The 19126-nt window shown below is 42.1% G+C and overlaps 1 protein-coding gene across 1 annotated transcript in view; it reads right to left on the minus strand.

Moving 5' to 3' along the window:
- Nucleotides 1-19126, minus strand: part of LOC137647207 (WD repeat-containing protein 3) — a 145060-nt gene that overhangs the window by 81032 nt on the left and 44902 nt on the right. Inside the window, exons 7-9 of the mRNA XM_068380541.1 lie at nucleotides 11920-12056; nucleotides 7496-7689; nucleotides 6425-6662 (exon numbers count right to left, since the gene is read on the minus strand). Of these exons, the coding sequence (XP_068236642.1) occupies nucleotides 6425-6662; nucleotides 7496-7689; nucleotides 11920-12056 (569 nt within the window). The remainder of the gene's footprint in view (nucleotides 1-6424; nucleotides 6663-7495; nucleotides 7690-11919; nucleotides 12057-19126) is intronic.

Genomic DNA, 19126 nt, shown 5'->3' on the forward strand with positions numbered 1-19126 from the left:
GTATGTAAACAAAACCTTCAATTTCTTCTCATCCCACTGCGTCTCTATTGGGGAGGAAGGGAGGGTCATTTAATTTATATATTCACCGGGTAAGTATATTCAAAAATTTATTTTATAATTAAAATATCATTTTTAAATATTTAACTTAGCCGGTGAATATATAATAGCTGATTCACACCCAAGGAGGTGGGTAGAGACCAGAGTTAATTATGTTTACAGCGTATAAGCTAAGAGTTTTTTCATTTTGGCAGTTATCGATATAACAAAACCAAAATAAATAGGTACCTGGTGAGGAAGTTGACTTAGACGATTACTCTGCCTTGTAAGTCTGTCTTCCTCACGGAGCCCAGCGATCCTCTTAGGATGCTGACAGACTCCCAGGAGCTGAAGTATCAAGGGCTGCAACCCATACAACAGGACCTCATCAAACCCCTAATCTGGGTGCTCTCAAGAAATGACTTTGACCACCCGCCAAATCAATCAGGATGCGAAAGGCTTCTTAGCCTTCCGAACAACCCATAAAACAATATTAAAAACATTTCAAGAGACAGATTAAAAGGATATTGGAATTAGGGAAGTGTAGTGGTAGAACCCTCACCCACTACTGCACTCGCTGCAACGAATGGACCCAGTGTGTAGCAGTACTCGTAAAGAGTCTGGACATCTTTTAAGTAAAATGACGCGAACACTGACTTGTTTCTCCAAGAAGTCGCGTCCATAATACTTTGCAGAGATTTATTTTGCTTGAAGGCCACGGAGGTTGCTATATCTCTAACTTCGTGCGTCTTAACCTTAAGCAAACATCGGTCTTTCTCATTCAAGTGAGAATGAGCTTCTCGGATTAAAAAAATCTGATAAAATATGACAAAGAATTCTTTGACATAGGCAATGAAGGTTTCTTAACTGAGCACCATAATGCCTCAGATTTCCCTCGTAATGACTTAGTACGAGCTAAATCAAACTTAAGAGCTCTAACAGGACATAATACTCTTTCCAGTTTGTTGCCTACGATCTCTGATAAGCAAGGAATATCAAAAGATTTAGGCCAAGGACGAGAAGGCAGTTCATTTTGGCCAGGAAACCAAGTTGAAGTGAACAAGTGGCTTTTTTCTGTAGAAAAGCCGATGTTCTTACTGAAGGCATGAAGTTCACTGACCCTTTTAGCCGAAGCCAAGCACACCAGGAAAAGTGTCTTGAGGGTGAGATCCTTCAGGGAGGCTGAAAGTAATGGCTCAAACCTGTCTGACATGAGGAACCTTAGGACCACGTCTAAGTTCCATCCAGGAGTTGCCAAACGACGTTCCTTAGAGGTCTCGAAAGACTTAAGGAGATCTTGGAGATCTTTATTGTTGGAAAGATCTAAGCCTCTATGTCGAAAGACCGAAGCCAACATGCTCCTGTAGCCCTTAATCGTGGGAGCTGAAAGGGAGCGAACCTTTCTCAGATGTAAAAGAAAATCTGCGATTTGGGCTACAGAGGTACTGGACGAGGACACAGATGCTGACTTGCACCAGTCTCGAAAGACTTCCCACTTCGACTGGTATACTCTAATGGTAGAAGCTCTCCCAGCTCTTGCAATCGCACTGACCGCCTCCTTCGAAAAACCTCTAGCTCTTGAGAGTCTTTCGATAGTGTGAAGGAAGTCAGACGAAGAGCGGGGAGGCTTTGATGGACATTCTTTACGTGGGGCTGACGTAACAGATCTACCCTTAGAGGAAGACTTCTTGGAAAGTCTACCAGCCATTGAAGTACCTCGGTGAACCACTCTCTCGCGGGCCAGAGGGTAGCAACCAACGTCAACCTTGTCCCTCCGTGAGAGGCGAACTTCTGCAGTACCTTGTTGACTATCTTGAATGGTGGGAATGCATATAAGTCCATAAAAGACCAATCCAGTAGAAACGCGTCTATGTAGATTGCTTCTGTATCTAGGACTGGAGAGCAAAAGATTGGTAACCTTTTGGTCAACGAGGAGGCAAAAAGGTCTATGGTTGGTTGACCCCAAGAAGCCCAAAGACTCTTGCCCACGTCCTTGTGGAGGGTCCATTCCGTGGGTATCACCTGACCCCTCCGACTGAGACAGTCTGCCACGACGTTCAAGTCCCCCTGGATGAATCTCGTCAACAGGGAGATGCCTCGAATTCTAGACCATAAGAGAAGGTCCCTTGCGATCTCGAGCAGCGTGAAGGAGTGTGTGCCTCCTTGCTTGGAGATGTACGCCAAAGTTGTGGTGTTGTCTGAGTTGACCTCTACCACTTAGTTTCGAAGACGCTTCCTAATATCATCAAGGCCAAGTGCACTGCTAATAGCTCGTTGCCGTTGATGTGCATGCTCTTCTGACTTGAGGTCCACAGACCAGCGCATTCCCGACCGTCCAGGGTCGCACCCAACTCAAACCCGACGCGTCTGAGGACAACACGTGGTTTGGGTTCTTGACTGCTAGGGATAGTCCCTCTCTCAGACTGATATTGCTGTCCCACCATTTCAGGCATGCCTTTATTGGTTCGGAGACTGGGAATGATACCGTCTCTAATGTCTTGTCCTAGTTCCAGTGAGAGGCTAGATGGAACCGGAGAGGCAGAAGGGGTAGTCTCCCTAGTGAGACAAACTGCTCCAGGGATGAGAGAGTCCCTACGAGACTGTTCCAACTCCTGACTGAATAAACGTTTTCTTTTCAGCATTAGTTGGACTTCGAGCAGGGCTTGACTGCGAATCTCCATCCCCAAAAATAGAATAATCTGGGATGGGATCAGTTGGGACTTTTAGGTTGACCACAAGTCCCAACTCCCTGGCCAGACTCAACGTCCAATGTAGATCCTGCAGACAGTGAAGGCTGGACGATGCTCTGAGAAGCCACTCGTCCAAGTACAGGGAGGCTCGGATCCCCGATAGCTCGAAACTGGTACCCCACATTCCTGTAAACAAACCTCAGAAACGGTTGGGAATCCGGGTGTATAGGAATGTGGAAGTATGCCTCCTGAAGGTCGAGAGAGACCATCCGGTCGCCTTCCATAAATGCTGTCAAGACAGCCTGGTAGACTTCATCGTGAAGTTTGTCTTGACAATGAACACATTGAGCGCACTTGCCTCTTACGTACTCCTGCAGTGAACATGGCTGCCAAATCATGGAGCCATCCCTGAGGGACTTGTTCCTGCAGAGAACGTGGCTGTCAGATCATTGGAGCCATCCCTGAAAGCCTTGTTTATGCATGACATAATTGTACAGCAAAACTTCAAAGGCTCGAAAACAGCTGTGAAGTTGACCTGTAAAATCTTGGAGCGTCTCATGGCCAGGCGCCAGGGAGAGTCTATGAGGTTTGAGAAGTCTATCTGGGCAGAGGCAAGAACTCCCAAGCCGAGAACTTCTCTCGTGTCATATCAGACTCTCGCTCTATAAGCCAGTTTAAAAGAAGGGAAAGCAAAGGCTGTATCCCCCAAACTCCTCCTGGTGATAAACCAGTCGCCTAGCAAACGTAAAGCTCTCTAGGAGAGCGAGAGAGCACTAGTTTATAACACAACGGCTTCGAAGTAGCTAGGCCTAGTGTAAGCTCTGACGTTTAGGCGAACGAGGAGCAGCAGTTACAAAAAGATCCGGACAAAGATCCTTAAAAATCAGCATGATTTATTTAAAGTCCATAGAGGGCTAAGCAGCTTTAGGCTCCTCTCCGTCTGACAGAGTCCTCAAGGGAATATCAGTAGGAGGGGGAACAGCAACTTCCTCATCTAAAGGAACCTTGTCCGATAATAGCAGAGTCTCAAGCAAGGGAGAGACCTACCGTGGTGGCAATGCTTTACAAGCAGAGTCCACACGCACTGGTGCATTAGTAGCGGACCAGGACGCAACGTCATGTAACTGCTTGACAGTCTGTGAACTGTCAACAACAACAGGTGCGAGAGACCAGGACGCAACGTCATGTAACTGCTTGACAGTCTGTGAACTGTCAACAACAACAGGTGCGTGAGGACGCACAGCGTCCACTCGAGACTGCTTTGACCGCCTAGACTGAGCAGTCAAAACAACTCTAGAATGCGGAGGTTGACGCTCAGCGTCAAAACAAGTCAACTCCGATTGTTAGCGAACGTCCTGAACGTCAACAGGAGCATCAGCAAGTGGCCTAACGTCCAAATGTGGCTGAAAATCCACACGAGACCGCATCGAGTGTGGTTCTAAACAACCTGACTGACGTGACTTAGCTACGCCAACGTCAACAGGAAGCACAAAGGAACGTTAGGGTGGCTGAAAGCCAGGATCTCGAGGAGATAAACGGCTAGGCTCAACAGACTTATCGGCAGAATAGTCTTCCATAAGGGAGGCAAGCTTATTTTGCATGTCTTGCCGTACAACCCAATTAGGATCAACGGAAATGGTTGTGGTAAGAGACGAGGGTAACGTCTGTGACCGCAAAACCTTGCCAACAAAAAGACTCACGGAGTCTGTGTTACGCTTTTGTTAGGCGGCGAGCAGTCTTCCGATGACTGCATAGGGTCAGAGCTGTCCTAATGGCTACAACCAGGACGCTGGACCTGTCCTGAAAGGACTGACTTTCGCTTAAGGGCCTCGAAACCTTGTTTCAGGTTTCTTATGCGAAAAGCCTTCGGATGACGAGGAGAAAATCGTCTCTCTCGCCTTATGGTAGGGGTGATCTTGGTAAGATACACCCGATACCATAGAGGGAACGTCTGTTCGCTGATCAAGGCCTCTCGAACCCATAAGTCGTACGACATTACTTCTCCCCTGGGCTTGGGAGCTTGCAAGAGGTCCCGGACTAGGCGAACGACAGGCACGAACAGACGAACCCTCGGTCGCAACACTGATAACACTTTGAGCAATATCACTTTATCACTATGATTTTCTGTTTTGCACTTATTTCACTGAAATCGAAACTTCTACTGATTTCTACCTGAAGCACGCAATTCTACCCTCATCAAAAGGTAGTAATTGCGAAATCAGTCGTATAATGCAAGCACATTAATACCAGCAAAAAACAGTAAACAATTTTAAGATAAAAAATTCAGTGGCAGGGGAAGAGACTAAACACTAGTTCATTCAAAACTACGTTTTCAATCTCTCACCGTACATTGCCTGGGGACGAGAATAAAAAACTAAAAACGTTTTATCCTTTCTCCCCGTACAGAGACTAGGGACGAGAGTAACTCGAGAACAACGTTACCCGCTTGAACGGAACGTTTTCTCTCCTCTCTCTCCCTCCGTCTCTATCTCTCTCTCTCTCTCTCTCTCTTGATTTCGCATCTAAGAGAAGAGCCCACTTACGTTTCGTCAAAAAAACATGTTATTTGACCAAAGGAAAAAAACTGAAAGGTTTTTCAATTAAAAAGCTCCTTTAAAATAGAATTTAAAACATTTAAGCTTTGAAAGAAGAATGAACAAAACGTCAGAATCGATTTACTCTTTCTGCAAAGTGAAACCGTGATACTCTCTCTCTCTATCGTAACGATAGAGCGCAAACTGCGTAGCATAAATAAGCTAAACGTTAGTTCATCTTTGAAACAGTACGAAGACTATTCAAAGAAAATCTTTCATAAAATATCTATTAAAAAATATTCATTTAAAAAGTTTGAAATCATTAGCTCTTTAAAAGTTATTTACGATTGAAAGGGCTCAACGTTGTTTAACTTCGGTTTCCAAGTTAGGACCGCCTACTCTCAGGAAAGGTCGCATATAAACAAATCATTAAAAATTTATTTTTATGTTTATTATAAATGGAAAGTTAATCGAAGAGGCCTAATAAAGGCGGTGAGATATAAAATATATAGAGGAAAATCTATAATTAATTTATAACGTGATAAGATAATTGCTAAAAGCCTAAACACACTTCCGTCTAAGGGAAGGGTCGGCCATTTAAAAGTCAAAGAAAGTCCATACTCTCTTTGTCATCAAAAATTAAATCTATCCAAAAACGTAGTTCAAGATTTAAGATAAAGATAAAACACCTGCACTGCGAAAGCTCAAACCAAAATGAAGTACTTCACCAAATATGTTGAGAAAACTCCAGGTTCTACAACGAGTAAAAGTACGTCTTGTCGACACGTCGACAGAGAAGAAATTGAAGGTTTTGTTTACATACGAGAGTGGTATCTGGCCGACAGTTGGCGCTGGTGGGCACACCCGCAACCTGCATAGCAATCGCTCGCGAGTTTTTTATGTATGTGTCTGTCGAGCAACAGAGTTGCAGCTATTATATATTCACCGGCTAAGTTAAATATTTAAAATTAAGTCTGTTAGAGCAATTTAATAAAAAATATACTGCAAAATGTGCTGGGAAAAAAATAACCCCTTGGGGGTTAAGGGTTGGAAATTTCCAAATAGCCTGGGGGTAAAAGGGTTAAGATATGACAGACCCGTCTCTTGAAAGCAAGCAGGTTCATTATGAACAAAAAATTTAAAAACAAATTCAAATAGACTTACTGGCTCTGATTTTCCTTTAAAACCTGTCTGTTCACTTGCATCATCCTTTGGGTCTAAACTTTTCTGATAAATAGCCAGACTATTATCAACATGAAGTGTAACTAATTTTACGATGCCCGTCTTGTCCAAAAAAGCATCAACTGCTAGCAGTTTATTGCACGCTCTAATAGGTGGCAATGTCTTTATTTCATCCACTAACTTTGGTGTGGCATCCTCTTCAAACTCTTCTCCTGTTTCTCTAAGGATGCAAAAAAATCAGTTATTAAATATATTAATAGAACCTTTCCTAACAACCTATATCACACCATGAAGGGTTTAAGTTGTTTCATTTGCTGTATACAACAGTATTTTTCTAAACTTTTTTTTTGGTTACATTATCAAGGGCCTATCATTAAGCTTTTTGTAATACTGTATAATTTTCATAAAATTCCATCGATCATAAAGATACCTTACATCCGATTACTGAATGTTCAAGTTGAATTGTGGATCAATCATAGTACATCTTAGTACTAAATATTTTTCAAGTTCAATCATTGATAAGGTATTGAAGATTAAATAGTTTTCTATGTGGAAATCATGTTTAAGCATAATAAAAAACAAAAAACCTGTATTCATTCTCATTACCTCTGCCAATGAAATGGGGAGGAGGTTATGGTTTTGCCCCTGTTTGTTTCTTTGTGAACAACTTCCTGGCCACAATTTTACTCATAGAGTAGCAAAACTTTCAGGGAATAATTGTTATGTTGAGACATGGAAGTGATTCAATTCTGAAAGTCTTAGGTCAAAGGTCACGGTCAAGCAAAAGGTGGACCGAATGAACTCTAATTTCAACCCAAAGTTTGCACATGGTTGTCACAAAGACTTCAAAAATGCTTATGGTCTAAATTGATTCAGGGAAAGGCAAGCTTGTTTCAAGAAATAAGCTGCCGTGGCGGAGGTATGCACTTTCAGAGTGCTTTTCTAGTTTATCCTATGTAATTGATTAACAATATCTAAAAATACTGCACTAATGTTCTTACATACAGCGTTATACAGGATGAATATTGGGTAGTAAAAGCACTGAAAACTCACCTTGCTCTCTTGCGTTGCTTTTTCAAGCGCTTGGCTATCTTAACTTCCACTTCTTCATCTGTCAGGACAGAAAACATATCGACTGAAGATTTAGTGCCATAGCAAGCCACCACGTGACCGTCAGTGAGCAAACCACAAACTTTGTCTCCTTGACTACGAAGAATACTACCCATTTTGACAATTTCTAATATACTCTGCAAAAAAAAAAAAAATATAAACAATGACATAATTCACTATCATATTCCATTGACATAGATATTTATAGAACATATTTATCATAAAAGCTTTAGAACAAATTTAACACTCACAAGCCTTTATCAAAATAATGAATGAAACTTATTATACATAATCTTCATCATAAGGTGCAAGACATTGACAAAAAATCTCTCAATTATCTTTAGTTTCTGTCTTGTCTATTCTCTATGTCCCTTTCTTTTTCCTGCTAATCTTCAATTCATCACATCCAGACCTGGTATTTTTCACTAATTATTCCTCTCTCCTTATCTCATATCCAAACCCTCTCAATTTCTAAGTTCTAATTCTATTTTCCAAAACTTGAACTCAACATTTCTCAACTTCGTCATTTGTAACATGAGCTTCTAATTTAACTTCAGATATTAATTGCAGCATTTTGTAGTCATATATCTTCAATTTTTTTTTTTTAAAATGACCAAGTCTCTAGTTTACAAAAATTACAGGACATGGAAGGTATAAAAAAAAACAATTGTTTTCTGTTTTCCAATAATCTTTCCACCTCACCCAGCTCATGCTATTTTATTTGTCTATATTCCCTTTCGATACCATTATCATAAACAATTAATTAAGTTAGTTCTTCCCTTTATAGGTTAAGACAAAAAATGAGCTGCCTTCCCCCTCTTCTGTTCTGTATTCTGCCTTCCTAAACCCATATCAGAACTGTCTCTATTCACCCTCTTTTGCTAGTATTCCTTTGGCTTCCTGAAAGTCCTTATCTTACCACTTCCATATTTACTGCTTTTTCTAACCCACTGTTCCTCAACTATATTCTTTACATGTCAAAACCATCTCAGCCTGTTTTCGAGCTAATGGAAACCCCACCTTTCCACCAATTCCTAACTCGCAATATGTACTCCAGCCATATACACTTATTCTTTGTTTACCGATAGACATCCCTAGCATTATAAAAATTATGACCTCTTAGATGAAAGATGGACATCTCCCACATAAAAAAATGTTTTTTATCCATCAAAAATAAAAGAATTAAGCCTTAACATAAAATATGCCTATGCTAGTATTAGAGCCTTAGTTGAAACTCACCACAAACGGTCCCAAAAAATGACAGAAAATTTTTTTTCTTAAATGATTACTGTTTTTGCACTAGGAAATTTTTCTACTTTGTGGTCATATCCGTTCGTAATTTACTTTAGATTTTCAGGATCAAATTGAAAAAATTAAAAACACTGTTACTATAAATGTCTCATTCCTATCCTTTATAGTTTTTCTTTTCTAATATTTATGTCAGCATAAGTAGTGTTCATTTCCACCATGTAACTCAAAATTTATCATATCTAGACAAGCTGTATTGCAATTCAAATTTTTCTGTTGTAATATTACCTTTTCGAGAAAAAAAAATAATGGTATATCAGTAACTTGAATAGTAAGGATGCTCTACAGCAGTTATAACTTTTTATTTTTTTGGCTAACAGCATGAAGTAAGAGCAAACATTATAAGGTCAAACCTAAGCAAAATTTCTTAAGTTTTTCTTGTCAATGAACACATTTCTGAATCACTGAGTAGTACAGGACCTATATGTACCCATATACCTCTTTGTTCTCTCTACCGATGGGATACTATTATTTACAGTATTTGTATTAAGGCAATATCTCTCCAATTCATCTATGCTGTAGCCACTCTCTTAACTATCTCTTTAAATTTTTTTTCACAGTCTTGTCTGTAAGGTAACAGAAATGTTCCACATCTTCTAAGACTTACCATCAACAAGGTTCTACAAACTTCCCTAATTTCCATTTTCAAAATCAATTTTACATTCTTCCTGACCTGGAGTTCTCAGCCTATTTTCTAGTTTAAGCAGAATAACACAACACTATACCACTCTCTTTTTAATGAGAGTATGCTCTGATTCATGTACATATTTCTAATTAGAGCACCATGCAAATACAGTGGTACCTCTACATACGAATTTAATTCGTTCCACAACCAACTTCGGATGTAGAAAATGTTCGGATGTAGAAACGAATTTTCCCATAAGAATACATGGTAATTCATTTAATTCGTTCCTCAGCCTAAAAACCCATAATAAATCCTTAATAAATGGCTACACATAATTACACATAACAATAACATAACTGCATAAGATGAAAGAAGCATGTAAAAAAGATAATTATAAAGAAATAATAAATAAAAAAATGTGTTTTATTGCCACTTTACCTTAGAGACAGGCCAACGCAGGTGTAGGATTTGCTATGCCAGGAAGAGACGGACGATCGGCGAGAAGGTAGACATGGTGTTAACATGTTCTTTAAATAAATACTCTCTCTCTCTCTCTCTCTCTCTCTCTCTCTCTCTCTCTCTCTCTCTTGTTCTTCTTCACTGTTAGTGTTAGAGACGTCTATTAATTTTTTCTGAGAGAGAGAGAGAGAGAGAGAGAGAGAGAGAGAGAGAGATTAAACAAAAATGTGTCGTGTAGCCTACATATGATTTTTAACAGCGTTAACGAGTTGAAAGACAGTTAAATGTAACTAAAAAAACAATATCAGCGAATCTGAATTCCTTTATTAACTAAAACAAATATTGATACAAACACACACGTGTGCGTATGCGCAAACACACACACACACGCATGAGGAGACACGATCGGCGAGGAGGTAGAGATGGTGACTGCGATAACATACCGTAACTTACACTACGGAAATTTTAATCTAACTTAGCTTATTTATTTTTTTTGTTAATTTTTATATTTCATATTTTTTTAATTTTTTTTCTTTTGATTTTTTATTTTCATCACTTTCAGTGACGAGTTACGGTATGTTATCGCAGTCATCATCTCTACCTCCTCCCCGACCGTCTCTCTTACTGCGTAGCAATTTTTGCACCTGTGTGTGTTTGTGCATACGCACACGAGTGTGTTTGTATCAATATTTGTTTTAGTTAATAAAGGAATTCAGATTAGCTGTTATTACTTTCTTAGTTACATTTAATTGTTTTTCAACTCGTTGACGCTGTTAAAAATCATATGTACTCTAAACACATTTTTATTTAATCTCTCTCTCTCTCTCTCTCTCTCTCTCTCTCTCTCTCTCTCTCTCTCTCTCTCTCTCTCTCTCTCTCGGAAAAAAATAATAAACGTATCTAACACTATAACAGCGAAGAAGAGAGAGAGAGAGAGAGAGAGAGAGAGAGAGAGAGAGAGAGAGAGAGAGATTTTATTTAAAGAACATGTTAATGCTATGTTTAGAGAGAAACAGAAAAAGAGAGAAGTCTTATTTAAAAGAGCTTGTTAATGCTATCATGGTTTTCTTTGCTTCACTTTTTTCTTTCTTTCTGTTCATCACGCTGGCCCTTCTCACAAATGATCGTTGCCAACAATCTCTTTGTCCTTTATCCCTATCAACAAAAGGCGTTCTATCTCTTCCAGGGTATTGCTAAGATGTCTTGTAATAATGGTGATCTCCTTCGATGGTTATTTGCTTTAATGGCTGCCTTCAGCTTGATGATCCTCGAGATCATAGGCCTATTCCGGCCATATTGTTTAGCCATACAGTATCACTCACATGCACACTGCTCTCATGTTTTTCTATAACTTCTTGCTTCAATTCTAATGAAAGAATTGCCTTCTTCCTGTACTGAAACTTAGCTTCTTAGGCGCCATGATTATAGGTAAAATAAAAAAGGAAATGTGAGAAAAGGAAGAAAATAAGCATTGTTAATAACAGACCAAACAGAGGACAACCACACGATACACACAAGAATAGAGAACTGAGCACTCGACGCTCAATGGCGTAATGTTTACTTCGTGTGTCGAAATAAAATTCGGGTGTAGAGTCAAAAATTTGCTCGAAATTTACTTCGGATGTTGGAAAATTCGGATGTAGATACGTTCGTGTGTAGAGGTCCCACTGTATGTCTGGCCACTGGCATGGAAATTTGATTCACTCATTGTTAATATGCTATTTCACTTTCTAAAGATGCAAGAAAGGGAAAACTTCTATTTAAAATATTTTCTGATGTTCATATCAAGGATATCCACCACTGGTTTACAAATTTTCTTTAAAAGTAAAAAAACAAGGGACTGACAAAATATGATGGCCAATGCCACAGAGACAATCTAATTTAAAATACACATCTACACGCTAAATAATGGATTTTTCAACGTTCGAAACATATCCTGAAAACTTGATCAATAATCGAAAGCACATCACCATACCGCATCATCCTTTATTTCGTTTTCCTCATCAACTGTTGGCATTGTGGCTCCCCCTTCTGCATCAAGATGAGGTAACTTGTCTGGTGGTTCATAAGATTCATCTTCCTGCTCTAACTTAATTTTCGCAACTGCATCACCTGAAATATCGAAAAAAAAAAAAATTTCTTAAGTACTAAATACAAAAACTTGGAAATTATACATACAGCACAAGTACTCCTCACTTAACATAGTTAAATTTCTACAGCCTCATTGTTGAGTGAATTTGTCCTTAATCAAACACCACCTCTTGGCTGACATTTTAGTATCATTTCCTCATCACAAAATGATACTTGTATCACTGATAATAAATAATAACTTGTTCAAAACATGTTATTTTCATTAGTAAAATAAATTTTTGAATATACTTACCCGATAATCATGTAGCTGTCAACTCTGTTGCCCGACAGAATTCTATGGAGGGATACGCCAGCTATCACAATACTAGAAGGGGGTGTACTTACCAGCGCCACCTGTGGCCAGGTACTCAAGTACTTCTTGTTGACACCTCCTCAATTATTCCTCGGTCCCACTGGTTCTCTATGGGGAGGAAGGGAGGGTCAATTAAATCATGATTATCGGGTAAGTATATTCAAAAATTTATTTTACTAATGAAAATAACATTTTTCAATATTAAACTTACCCGATAATCATGTAGCTGATTCACACCCAGGGGGGTGGGTGAAAACCAGTGTACAAGATTAAAGGATAGCTAAGTATCCCATATTTCATATAACAGTTATCTCAAATAACAATGAAATAATAAGTACCTGGTAAGGAAGTCGAATTGAACCGTTACTCTGTCTCTTTTTTAAGTTCGTCTTCCTTACTGAGCGCAGCGTTCCTCTTGGAGGCTGAATCAACCCAAAGGTGCTAAAGTATACAGGGCTGCAACCCATACTAAAGGACCTCATCACAACCTTTAACCTCGGCGCTTCTCAAGAAAGAATTGACCACCCGCCAAATCAACAAGGATGTGGAAGGCTTCTTAGCCGACCGAACAACCCATAAAAAGTATTCAAGAGAAAGGTTAAAAAGTTATGGAATTATGGGAATGTAGTGGCTGAGCCCTCGCCTACTACTGCATTCGTTGCTACGAATGGACCCAGGGTGTAGCAGTACTCGTAAAGAGACTGGACATCTTTGAGATAGAATGATGCGAACACTGACTTGCTTCTCCAATAAGTTGCATCCATAACACTCTGCAGAGAACGGTTCTGTTTGAAGGCCACTGAAGTAGCCACAGCTCTCACTTCATGTGTCCTTACCTTCAGCAAAGCAAGGTCTTCTTCCTTCAGATGAGAATTTGCTTCTCTAATCAGAAGCCTGATGTAGTAAGAAACTGAGTTCTTAGACATTGGTAGAGAAGGCTTCTTGATAGCACACCATAAGGCTTCTGATTGTCCTCGTAATGGTTTTGACCTTCTTAGATAGTACTTAAGAGCTCTAACAGGGCAAAGTACTCTCTCTAGTTCGTTCCCCACCATGTTGGACAGGCTTGGGATCTCGAACGACTTAGGGCAAGGACGGGAAGGAAGCTCGTTTTAGCCAAAAAAACCGAGCCGCAAGGAACATGTAGCCGTTTCAGATGTGAAACCTATGTTCCTGCTGAAGGCGTGGATCTCACTTACTCTTTTACCTGTTGCTAAGCACACGAGGAAAAGAGTTTCTAATGTGAGGTCCTTAAAAGAGGCTGATTGGAACGGTTCAAATCCTGATGACATTAGGAACCTTAGGACCACGTCTAGATTCCAGCCTGGAGTGGACAACCGACGTTCCTTTGAGGTCTCAAAAGACCTAAGGAGGTCCTGTAGATCTTTGTTGGAGGAAAGATCCAAGCCTCTGTGGCGGAAAACCGCTGCCAACATACTTCTGTAACCCTTGATCGTAGGAGCTGATAGGGATTTTACGTTCCTTAGATGTAACAGGAAGTCAGCAATCTGGGTTACAGTGGTACTGGTTGAGGAAAACTGCATTGGCCTTGCACCAGCTTCGGAAGACTTCCCATTAAGACTGATAGACTCTGAGAGTGGATGTCGTCCTTGCTCTGGCAATCGTTCTGGCTGCCTCCTTCGAAAAGCCTCTAGTTCTTGAGAGACTTTCGATAGTCTGAAGGCAGTCAGACGAAGAGCGTGGAGGTTTGGGTGTACCTTCTTTACGTGAGGTTGACGCAGAAGGTCCACTCTAGGAGGAAGAGTCCTGGGAACGTCGACCAGCCATTGCAGTACCTCGGTGAACCCTTCTCTCGCGGGTCAGAGGGGAGCAACCAACGTCAACCGTGTCCCTTTGTGAGAGGCGAACTTCTGAAGTACCCTGTTGACAATCTTGAACGGAGGGAATGCATACAGGTTGAGATGGGACCAATCCAGCAGAAAGGCATCCACGCGAACTGCTGCTGGGTCTGGAATCGGAGAACAATACAAGAGGAGCTTCTTGGTCATCGAGGTAGCGAATAGAACTATGGTTGGCTGACCCCACAGGGCCCAAAGTCTGCTGCAAACATTCTTGTGAAGGGTCCACTCTGTGGGGAAGACCTGACCCTTACGGCTGAGGCGATCTGCCATGACATTCATATCGCCCTGAATGAGCCTCGTTACCAGCGTGAGCTTTCGATCTTTGACCAAATGAGGAGGTCCCTTGCGATCTTGAACAACTTCCTCGAATGAGTCCCTCTCTGCTTGGAGATGTAAGCCAAGGCTGTGGTGTAGTCGGAGTTCACCTCCACCACCTTGTTAAGCTGGAGGGACTTGAAGTTTATCAAGGCCAGATGAACCGCCAACAACTCCTTGCAATAGATGTGAAGTGTCCTTTGCTCCTGATTCCATGTTCCCGAGCATTCCTGTCCGTCCAGTGTCGCACCCCAGCCCGTGTCCGATGCGTCCGAGAAGAGACGGTGGTCGGGGGTCTGAACAGCCAAAGGTAGACCTTCCTTGAGAAGAATGCTGTTCTTCCACCACGTTAGAGTAGACCTCATCTCTTCGGAAACAGGAACTGAGCCCGTCTCTAGCGTCATGTCCTTTATCCAGTGAGCAGCTAGATGATACTGAAGGGGGCGGAGGTGGAGTCTCCCTAACTCGATGAACAGGGCCAGCGATGAAAGTGTCCCTGTTAGACTCATCCCCTGCCTGACTAAGCATCGGTTCCTTCTCAGCATGCTCTGGATGCATTCTAGGGCTTGGAAGATCCTTGGGGCCGACGGACAAGTCCGAAAAGCTCGACTCTGAAGATCCATACCCAAGGAAACAATGGTCTGGGATGGAACGAGCTGAGACTCCTCAAAATTGACCAGGAGGCCCAGTTCCTTGGTCAGATCCATAGTCCATTTGAAAATCTCCAGACAGCGACGACTTGTGGGAGCTCTTAAAAGCCAGTCGTCTGACGGAGCCGGACACAAGATCATGATACTGCTGCACAGTCTGTAAACTGTCAATCATGGGCAAGCGAGGAAGTACAGTGACAACCCGAATCTGTCTAGACTATCTGGGTCGTACAGACAACTCCTTAACGGGTTGCTGAGGTTGCCGCACTGCGTCACAACAAGTCCCTTCTGTTGGTTGTTGAACGTCTTCCCCGTGACACATTGACTCCGTAAACAAAAAATCCTCTAACAAGGACTAAGCTTGGACTGCATGTCATGCAACACAGCTCAAGGTCTATGGGAGCAGGTGTGGTAACAGACGGGATTAGCGGCTGAAGTGGAACCATTACCTTCCCTGTAAGCATGTTATGCTTAAATAAAAGTCCATAAGAGGTTATGCAGCTAAAGGCTCCCTCCAAATGACAGAGTCCTCAAGGGAATATCAGAAGGAGGGAGAAAAGAACTTTCTCATCTACAGGGACCTTATCCTAGAAAAGCTAAGTTCTCTGAGTGAGGGTTCACTGGTGCAAAAGCAGCAGACTAGAAGGCAACGTTATGAAACTGCTTGACAGTCTAGTGAGTTGGCAACAACCCAAGATATGTTGAGAAGCATGCGGTAAGGTATGCAGAGCATGATGAATGCAGAGTATGCTGTATGCAGAGCATGCTGTATGTAGAGCATGTTGTATGCAGAGCATGCTGAATGCAGAGCATGCTGTATGCAGAGCATGTTGTATGCAGAGCATGCTGAATGCAGAGCATGCTGAATGCTGAGCATGTAGTAAGCAGAGCCTGCTGTAAGCAGAGCCTGCTGTAAGGAAAGCAGAGCGTGTGCATGGCGTTTAACATTTCTCAGAAATTCCATGACCAGTGCTAGAGTGCTTTATGCATGCTTGCATGGGGTTTAAAAATCAACATAATGTTTACCTTACATTCATAACTCATGATTCATATTTTTGCCATGGTTTGAAAATGGAGGTAAGGTATGCTGAACAGCAGAGTCAGAACGAGCTGGAACAACAACAGTGGAAGGTGCAGAAAGTTCCTGTTCCTGTGGTATGAGTGGAGCGTGAAGAGACCGAGGTTGCGCAGAACAAGGTAAAGTTCCCGCAAGCAGAGGTGTCTGAGGCGCAGGATCAGGGTGCACGGGTTGAGCTCGGTGCAGCAGCTGAGGAGACTGACTCACAGGTGGAAGAGGTTGTACCTCCACCGAGAGTTGCACCACCGGTGGAGCAGCCAGGGGAGGAGGAGGAAGAGTGGAGTAATCCTCCTGATCCCAAACCGAAGGTTGCCTTAAAGAAGGCTGAGGCTGAACAACACTGGGAACAGCGAACACAGAAAGAGGTTCAACATCGTACGCCTGGCAGATGGTGCTGCGACTGGGTGCAGCGAGTGCAGGCGGGTTGAGCACAGGCTGAACGGGTGCAGGTGGAGGTGCAACACTCTCAGCCCGACACTCACGCAACAGGTCCGAAAGCTGTGCTTGCATGGACTGTAGTAGAGTCCACAACATCGTACGCCTGGCAGATGGTGCTGCGACTGGGTGCAGCGAGTGCAGGCGGGTTGAGCACAGGCTGAAAGGGTGCAGGTGGAGGTGCAACACTCTCAGCCCGACACTCACGCAACAGGTCCGAAAGCTGTGCTTGCATGGACTGTAGTAGAGTCCACAACATCGTACGCCTGGCAGATGGTGCTGCGACTGGGTGCAGCGAGTGCAGGCGGGTGCAGCACAGGCTGAACGGGTGCAGCCGGTTGGTGCACCACCGGTGCAGGCGGGTGCAGCACAGGCTGAACGGGTGCAGGCGGTTGGTGCACCACCGGTGCAGGAGGAGGAGGAGGTGCAACACTCTCAGCACGACACTCACGCATCAGGTCCGAAAGCTGTGCTTGCATGGACTGTAGTAGAGTCCACAACATCGTACGCCTGGCAGGTGGTACTGTGATCAGGCGGAGCGAGCATAGGCGGGGGGAGTGTAGGCGCACTCTCAGCCCGACAAACTGATGACTGAGGAGAGTCAGAGCTAACCCAATGACTGCATCCGGGTTGTTGAACTTTACTTCGTACGTCTGGCATAGGTCTGGACTTTACGTTTAAGAGGTCTTGAGACCTGAGACCAGCGTTACTCTGCCTTTATTTTCTCCTCTAAATCTCTTCTGCAGACGAGCAAAATAAGGGCTCAATCGTCTGCGGGTGGGAGTGACGGTCTCGGTAAGACACGCCCACAACCACCGAGGATACTTCTGTGCGCCGATCAAGGCCTGCCGAACCCTTTGCCCTTCGACATTGCTTCTCCCCTGGGCTTGGGAGCTTGCAAGAGGTCCCGGACTGGGAGGACGACTGGCGCGCACAAAAGTACCCTCACGCATAACACTGACATACTTTGCGCTAATCACTTATCACTTTGATTTCTGTTTGCACTTATTTCACTGAACTCGAAACTTTAAGTGGTTTGTACCTGAAACACGCAATTCTATCCTTCTCAAAAGTTAGTAATTGCGAAAACAGAATTACAATGTAACAGAAAAATCTAATGAAAGAAAATTCAGTGGCTGGAAAGAGACTAAACACTAGATCACTCTAGAAACGTTTAGTTTCTTCCCCTAAAGAGACTAGGGATAAGAGCAAAACGATAACGACGTTACTCGTACGCCTGGCAGGCTTGAGGGAAACGTTTATCCTCTTTCTCCCTCCGTCTCTATCTCTCTCTCTCTCTCTCTCTCTTGACTTAGAACCTGAGAGAAGAGCCCAATCATATATATCGTTAAAACATATTATTGTTAAAGGAAAAAACTGAAATATTTCCCAAAAAGAAAAGTTCCTTATTAGGATCAAAACCATTAAGTTAAGAAAGAATGAACAAAACGCTAGACACGGTTACTCTTACTGCAATGTGAAACCGTGAACATTCTTTCTCTATCGTAACGATAGAGTGCAAGTTGAAACGTTCTGAACGTCAACAACTGCCGAGACAAACAAAACGTTAGTTCAACTTTGAAAAAGTACGAGACTATCAAAGAAATTCTTTCAAGACCTTAAAATAGCATAATATGTTAACAGGTAAAACCGAAATGACGGGCTCACGATAATTAACTTCGGTACCAAGAAAAGACCGCCTACTATTAGGAAGGTCGAATATAAACAAATATAAAAATTAATTTTAATAAGTTTATAATAAAAGGAAGTTAATCGAAGAGGCCTATAAGAGGCGGAGAGATATAAAATAAATCTATAACTTTTGTTAAGCAAAATTAAGAAAGAGAGTCTATACTCTCTTAGACACCAACACTTCCGTCTAAGGGAAGGGTCGGCCATTGAAAGGTGAACGAGAGTTCATACTCTCTTCGTCACCAAAATTAATCAAATTAATTCCAAAAGCTAACTAAGCTAAAATAGAAGTTTCCAGTAAAGCGACAGCCGAAATCAAAGAGAAATACTTCACCAAAGTCGTGAAAATACTCCAAGAACATAAGCGTATCCCAGAACGTCTTGTCAGAAGCACGACAGAGGAATAATTGAGGAGGTGTCAACAAGAAGTACTTGAGTACCTGGCCACAGGTGGCGCTGGTAAGTACACCCCCTTCTAGTATTGTGATAGCTGGCGTATCCCTCCATAGAATTCTGTCGGGCAACAGAGTTGACAGCTACATGATTATCGGGTAAGTTTAATATTGAAAAATACAAATTAAAACACTGCACATAGGCCTCTACGTTTTCTTGAAAAATGGATAGATGTACTAAAATTGAAAGATACAAATAATAACATAAGACATGCTAAAGAAAACTAAAGCCAAAGTAAGGTATTTTCCTCACAT

The sequence above is a fragment of the Palaemon carinicauda genome, chromosome 9 (genome assembly GCF_036898095.1).
Source record: "Palaemon carinicauda isolate YSFRI2023 chromosome 9, ASM3689809v2, whole genome shotgun sequence".
NCBI lineage: Eukaryota > Metazoa > Arthropoda > Malacostraca > Decapoda > Palaemonidae > Palaemon > Palaemon carinicauda.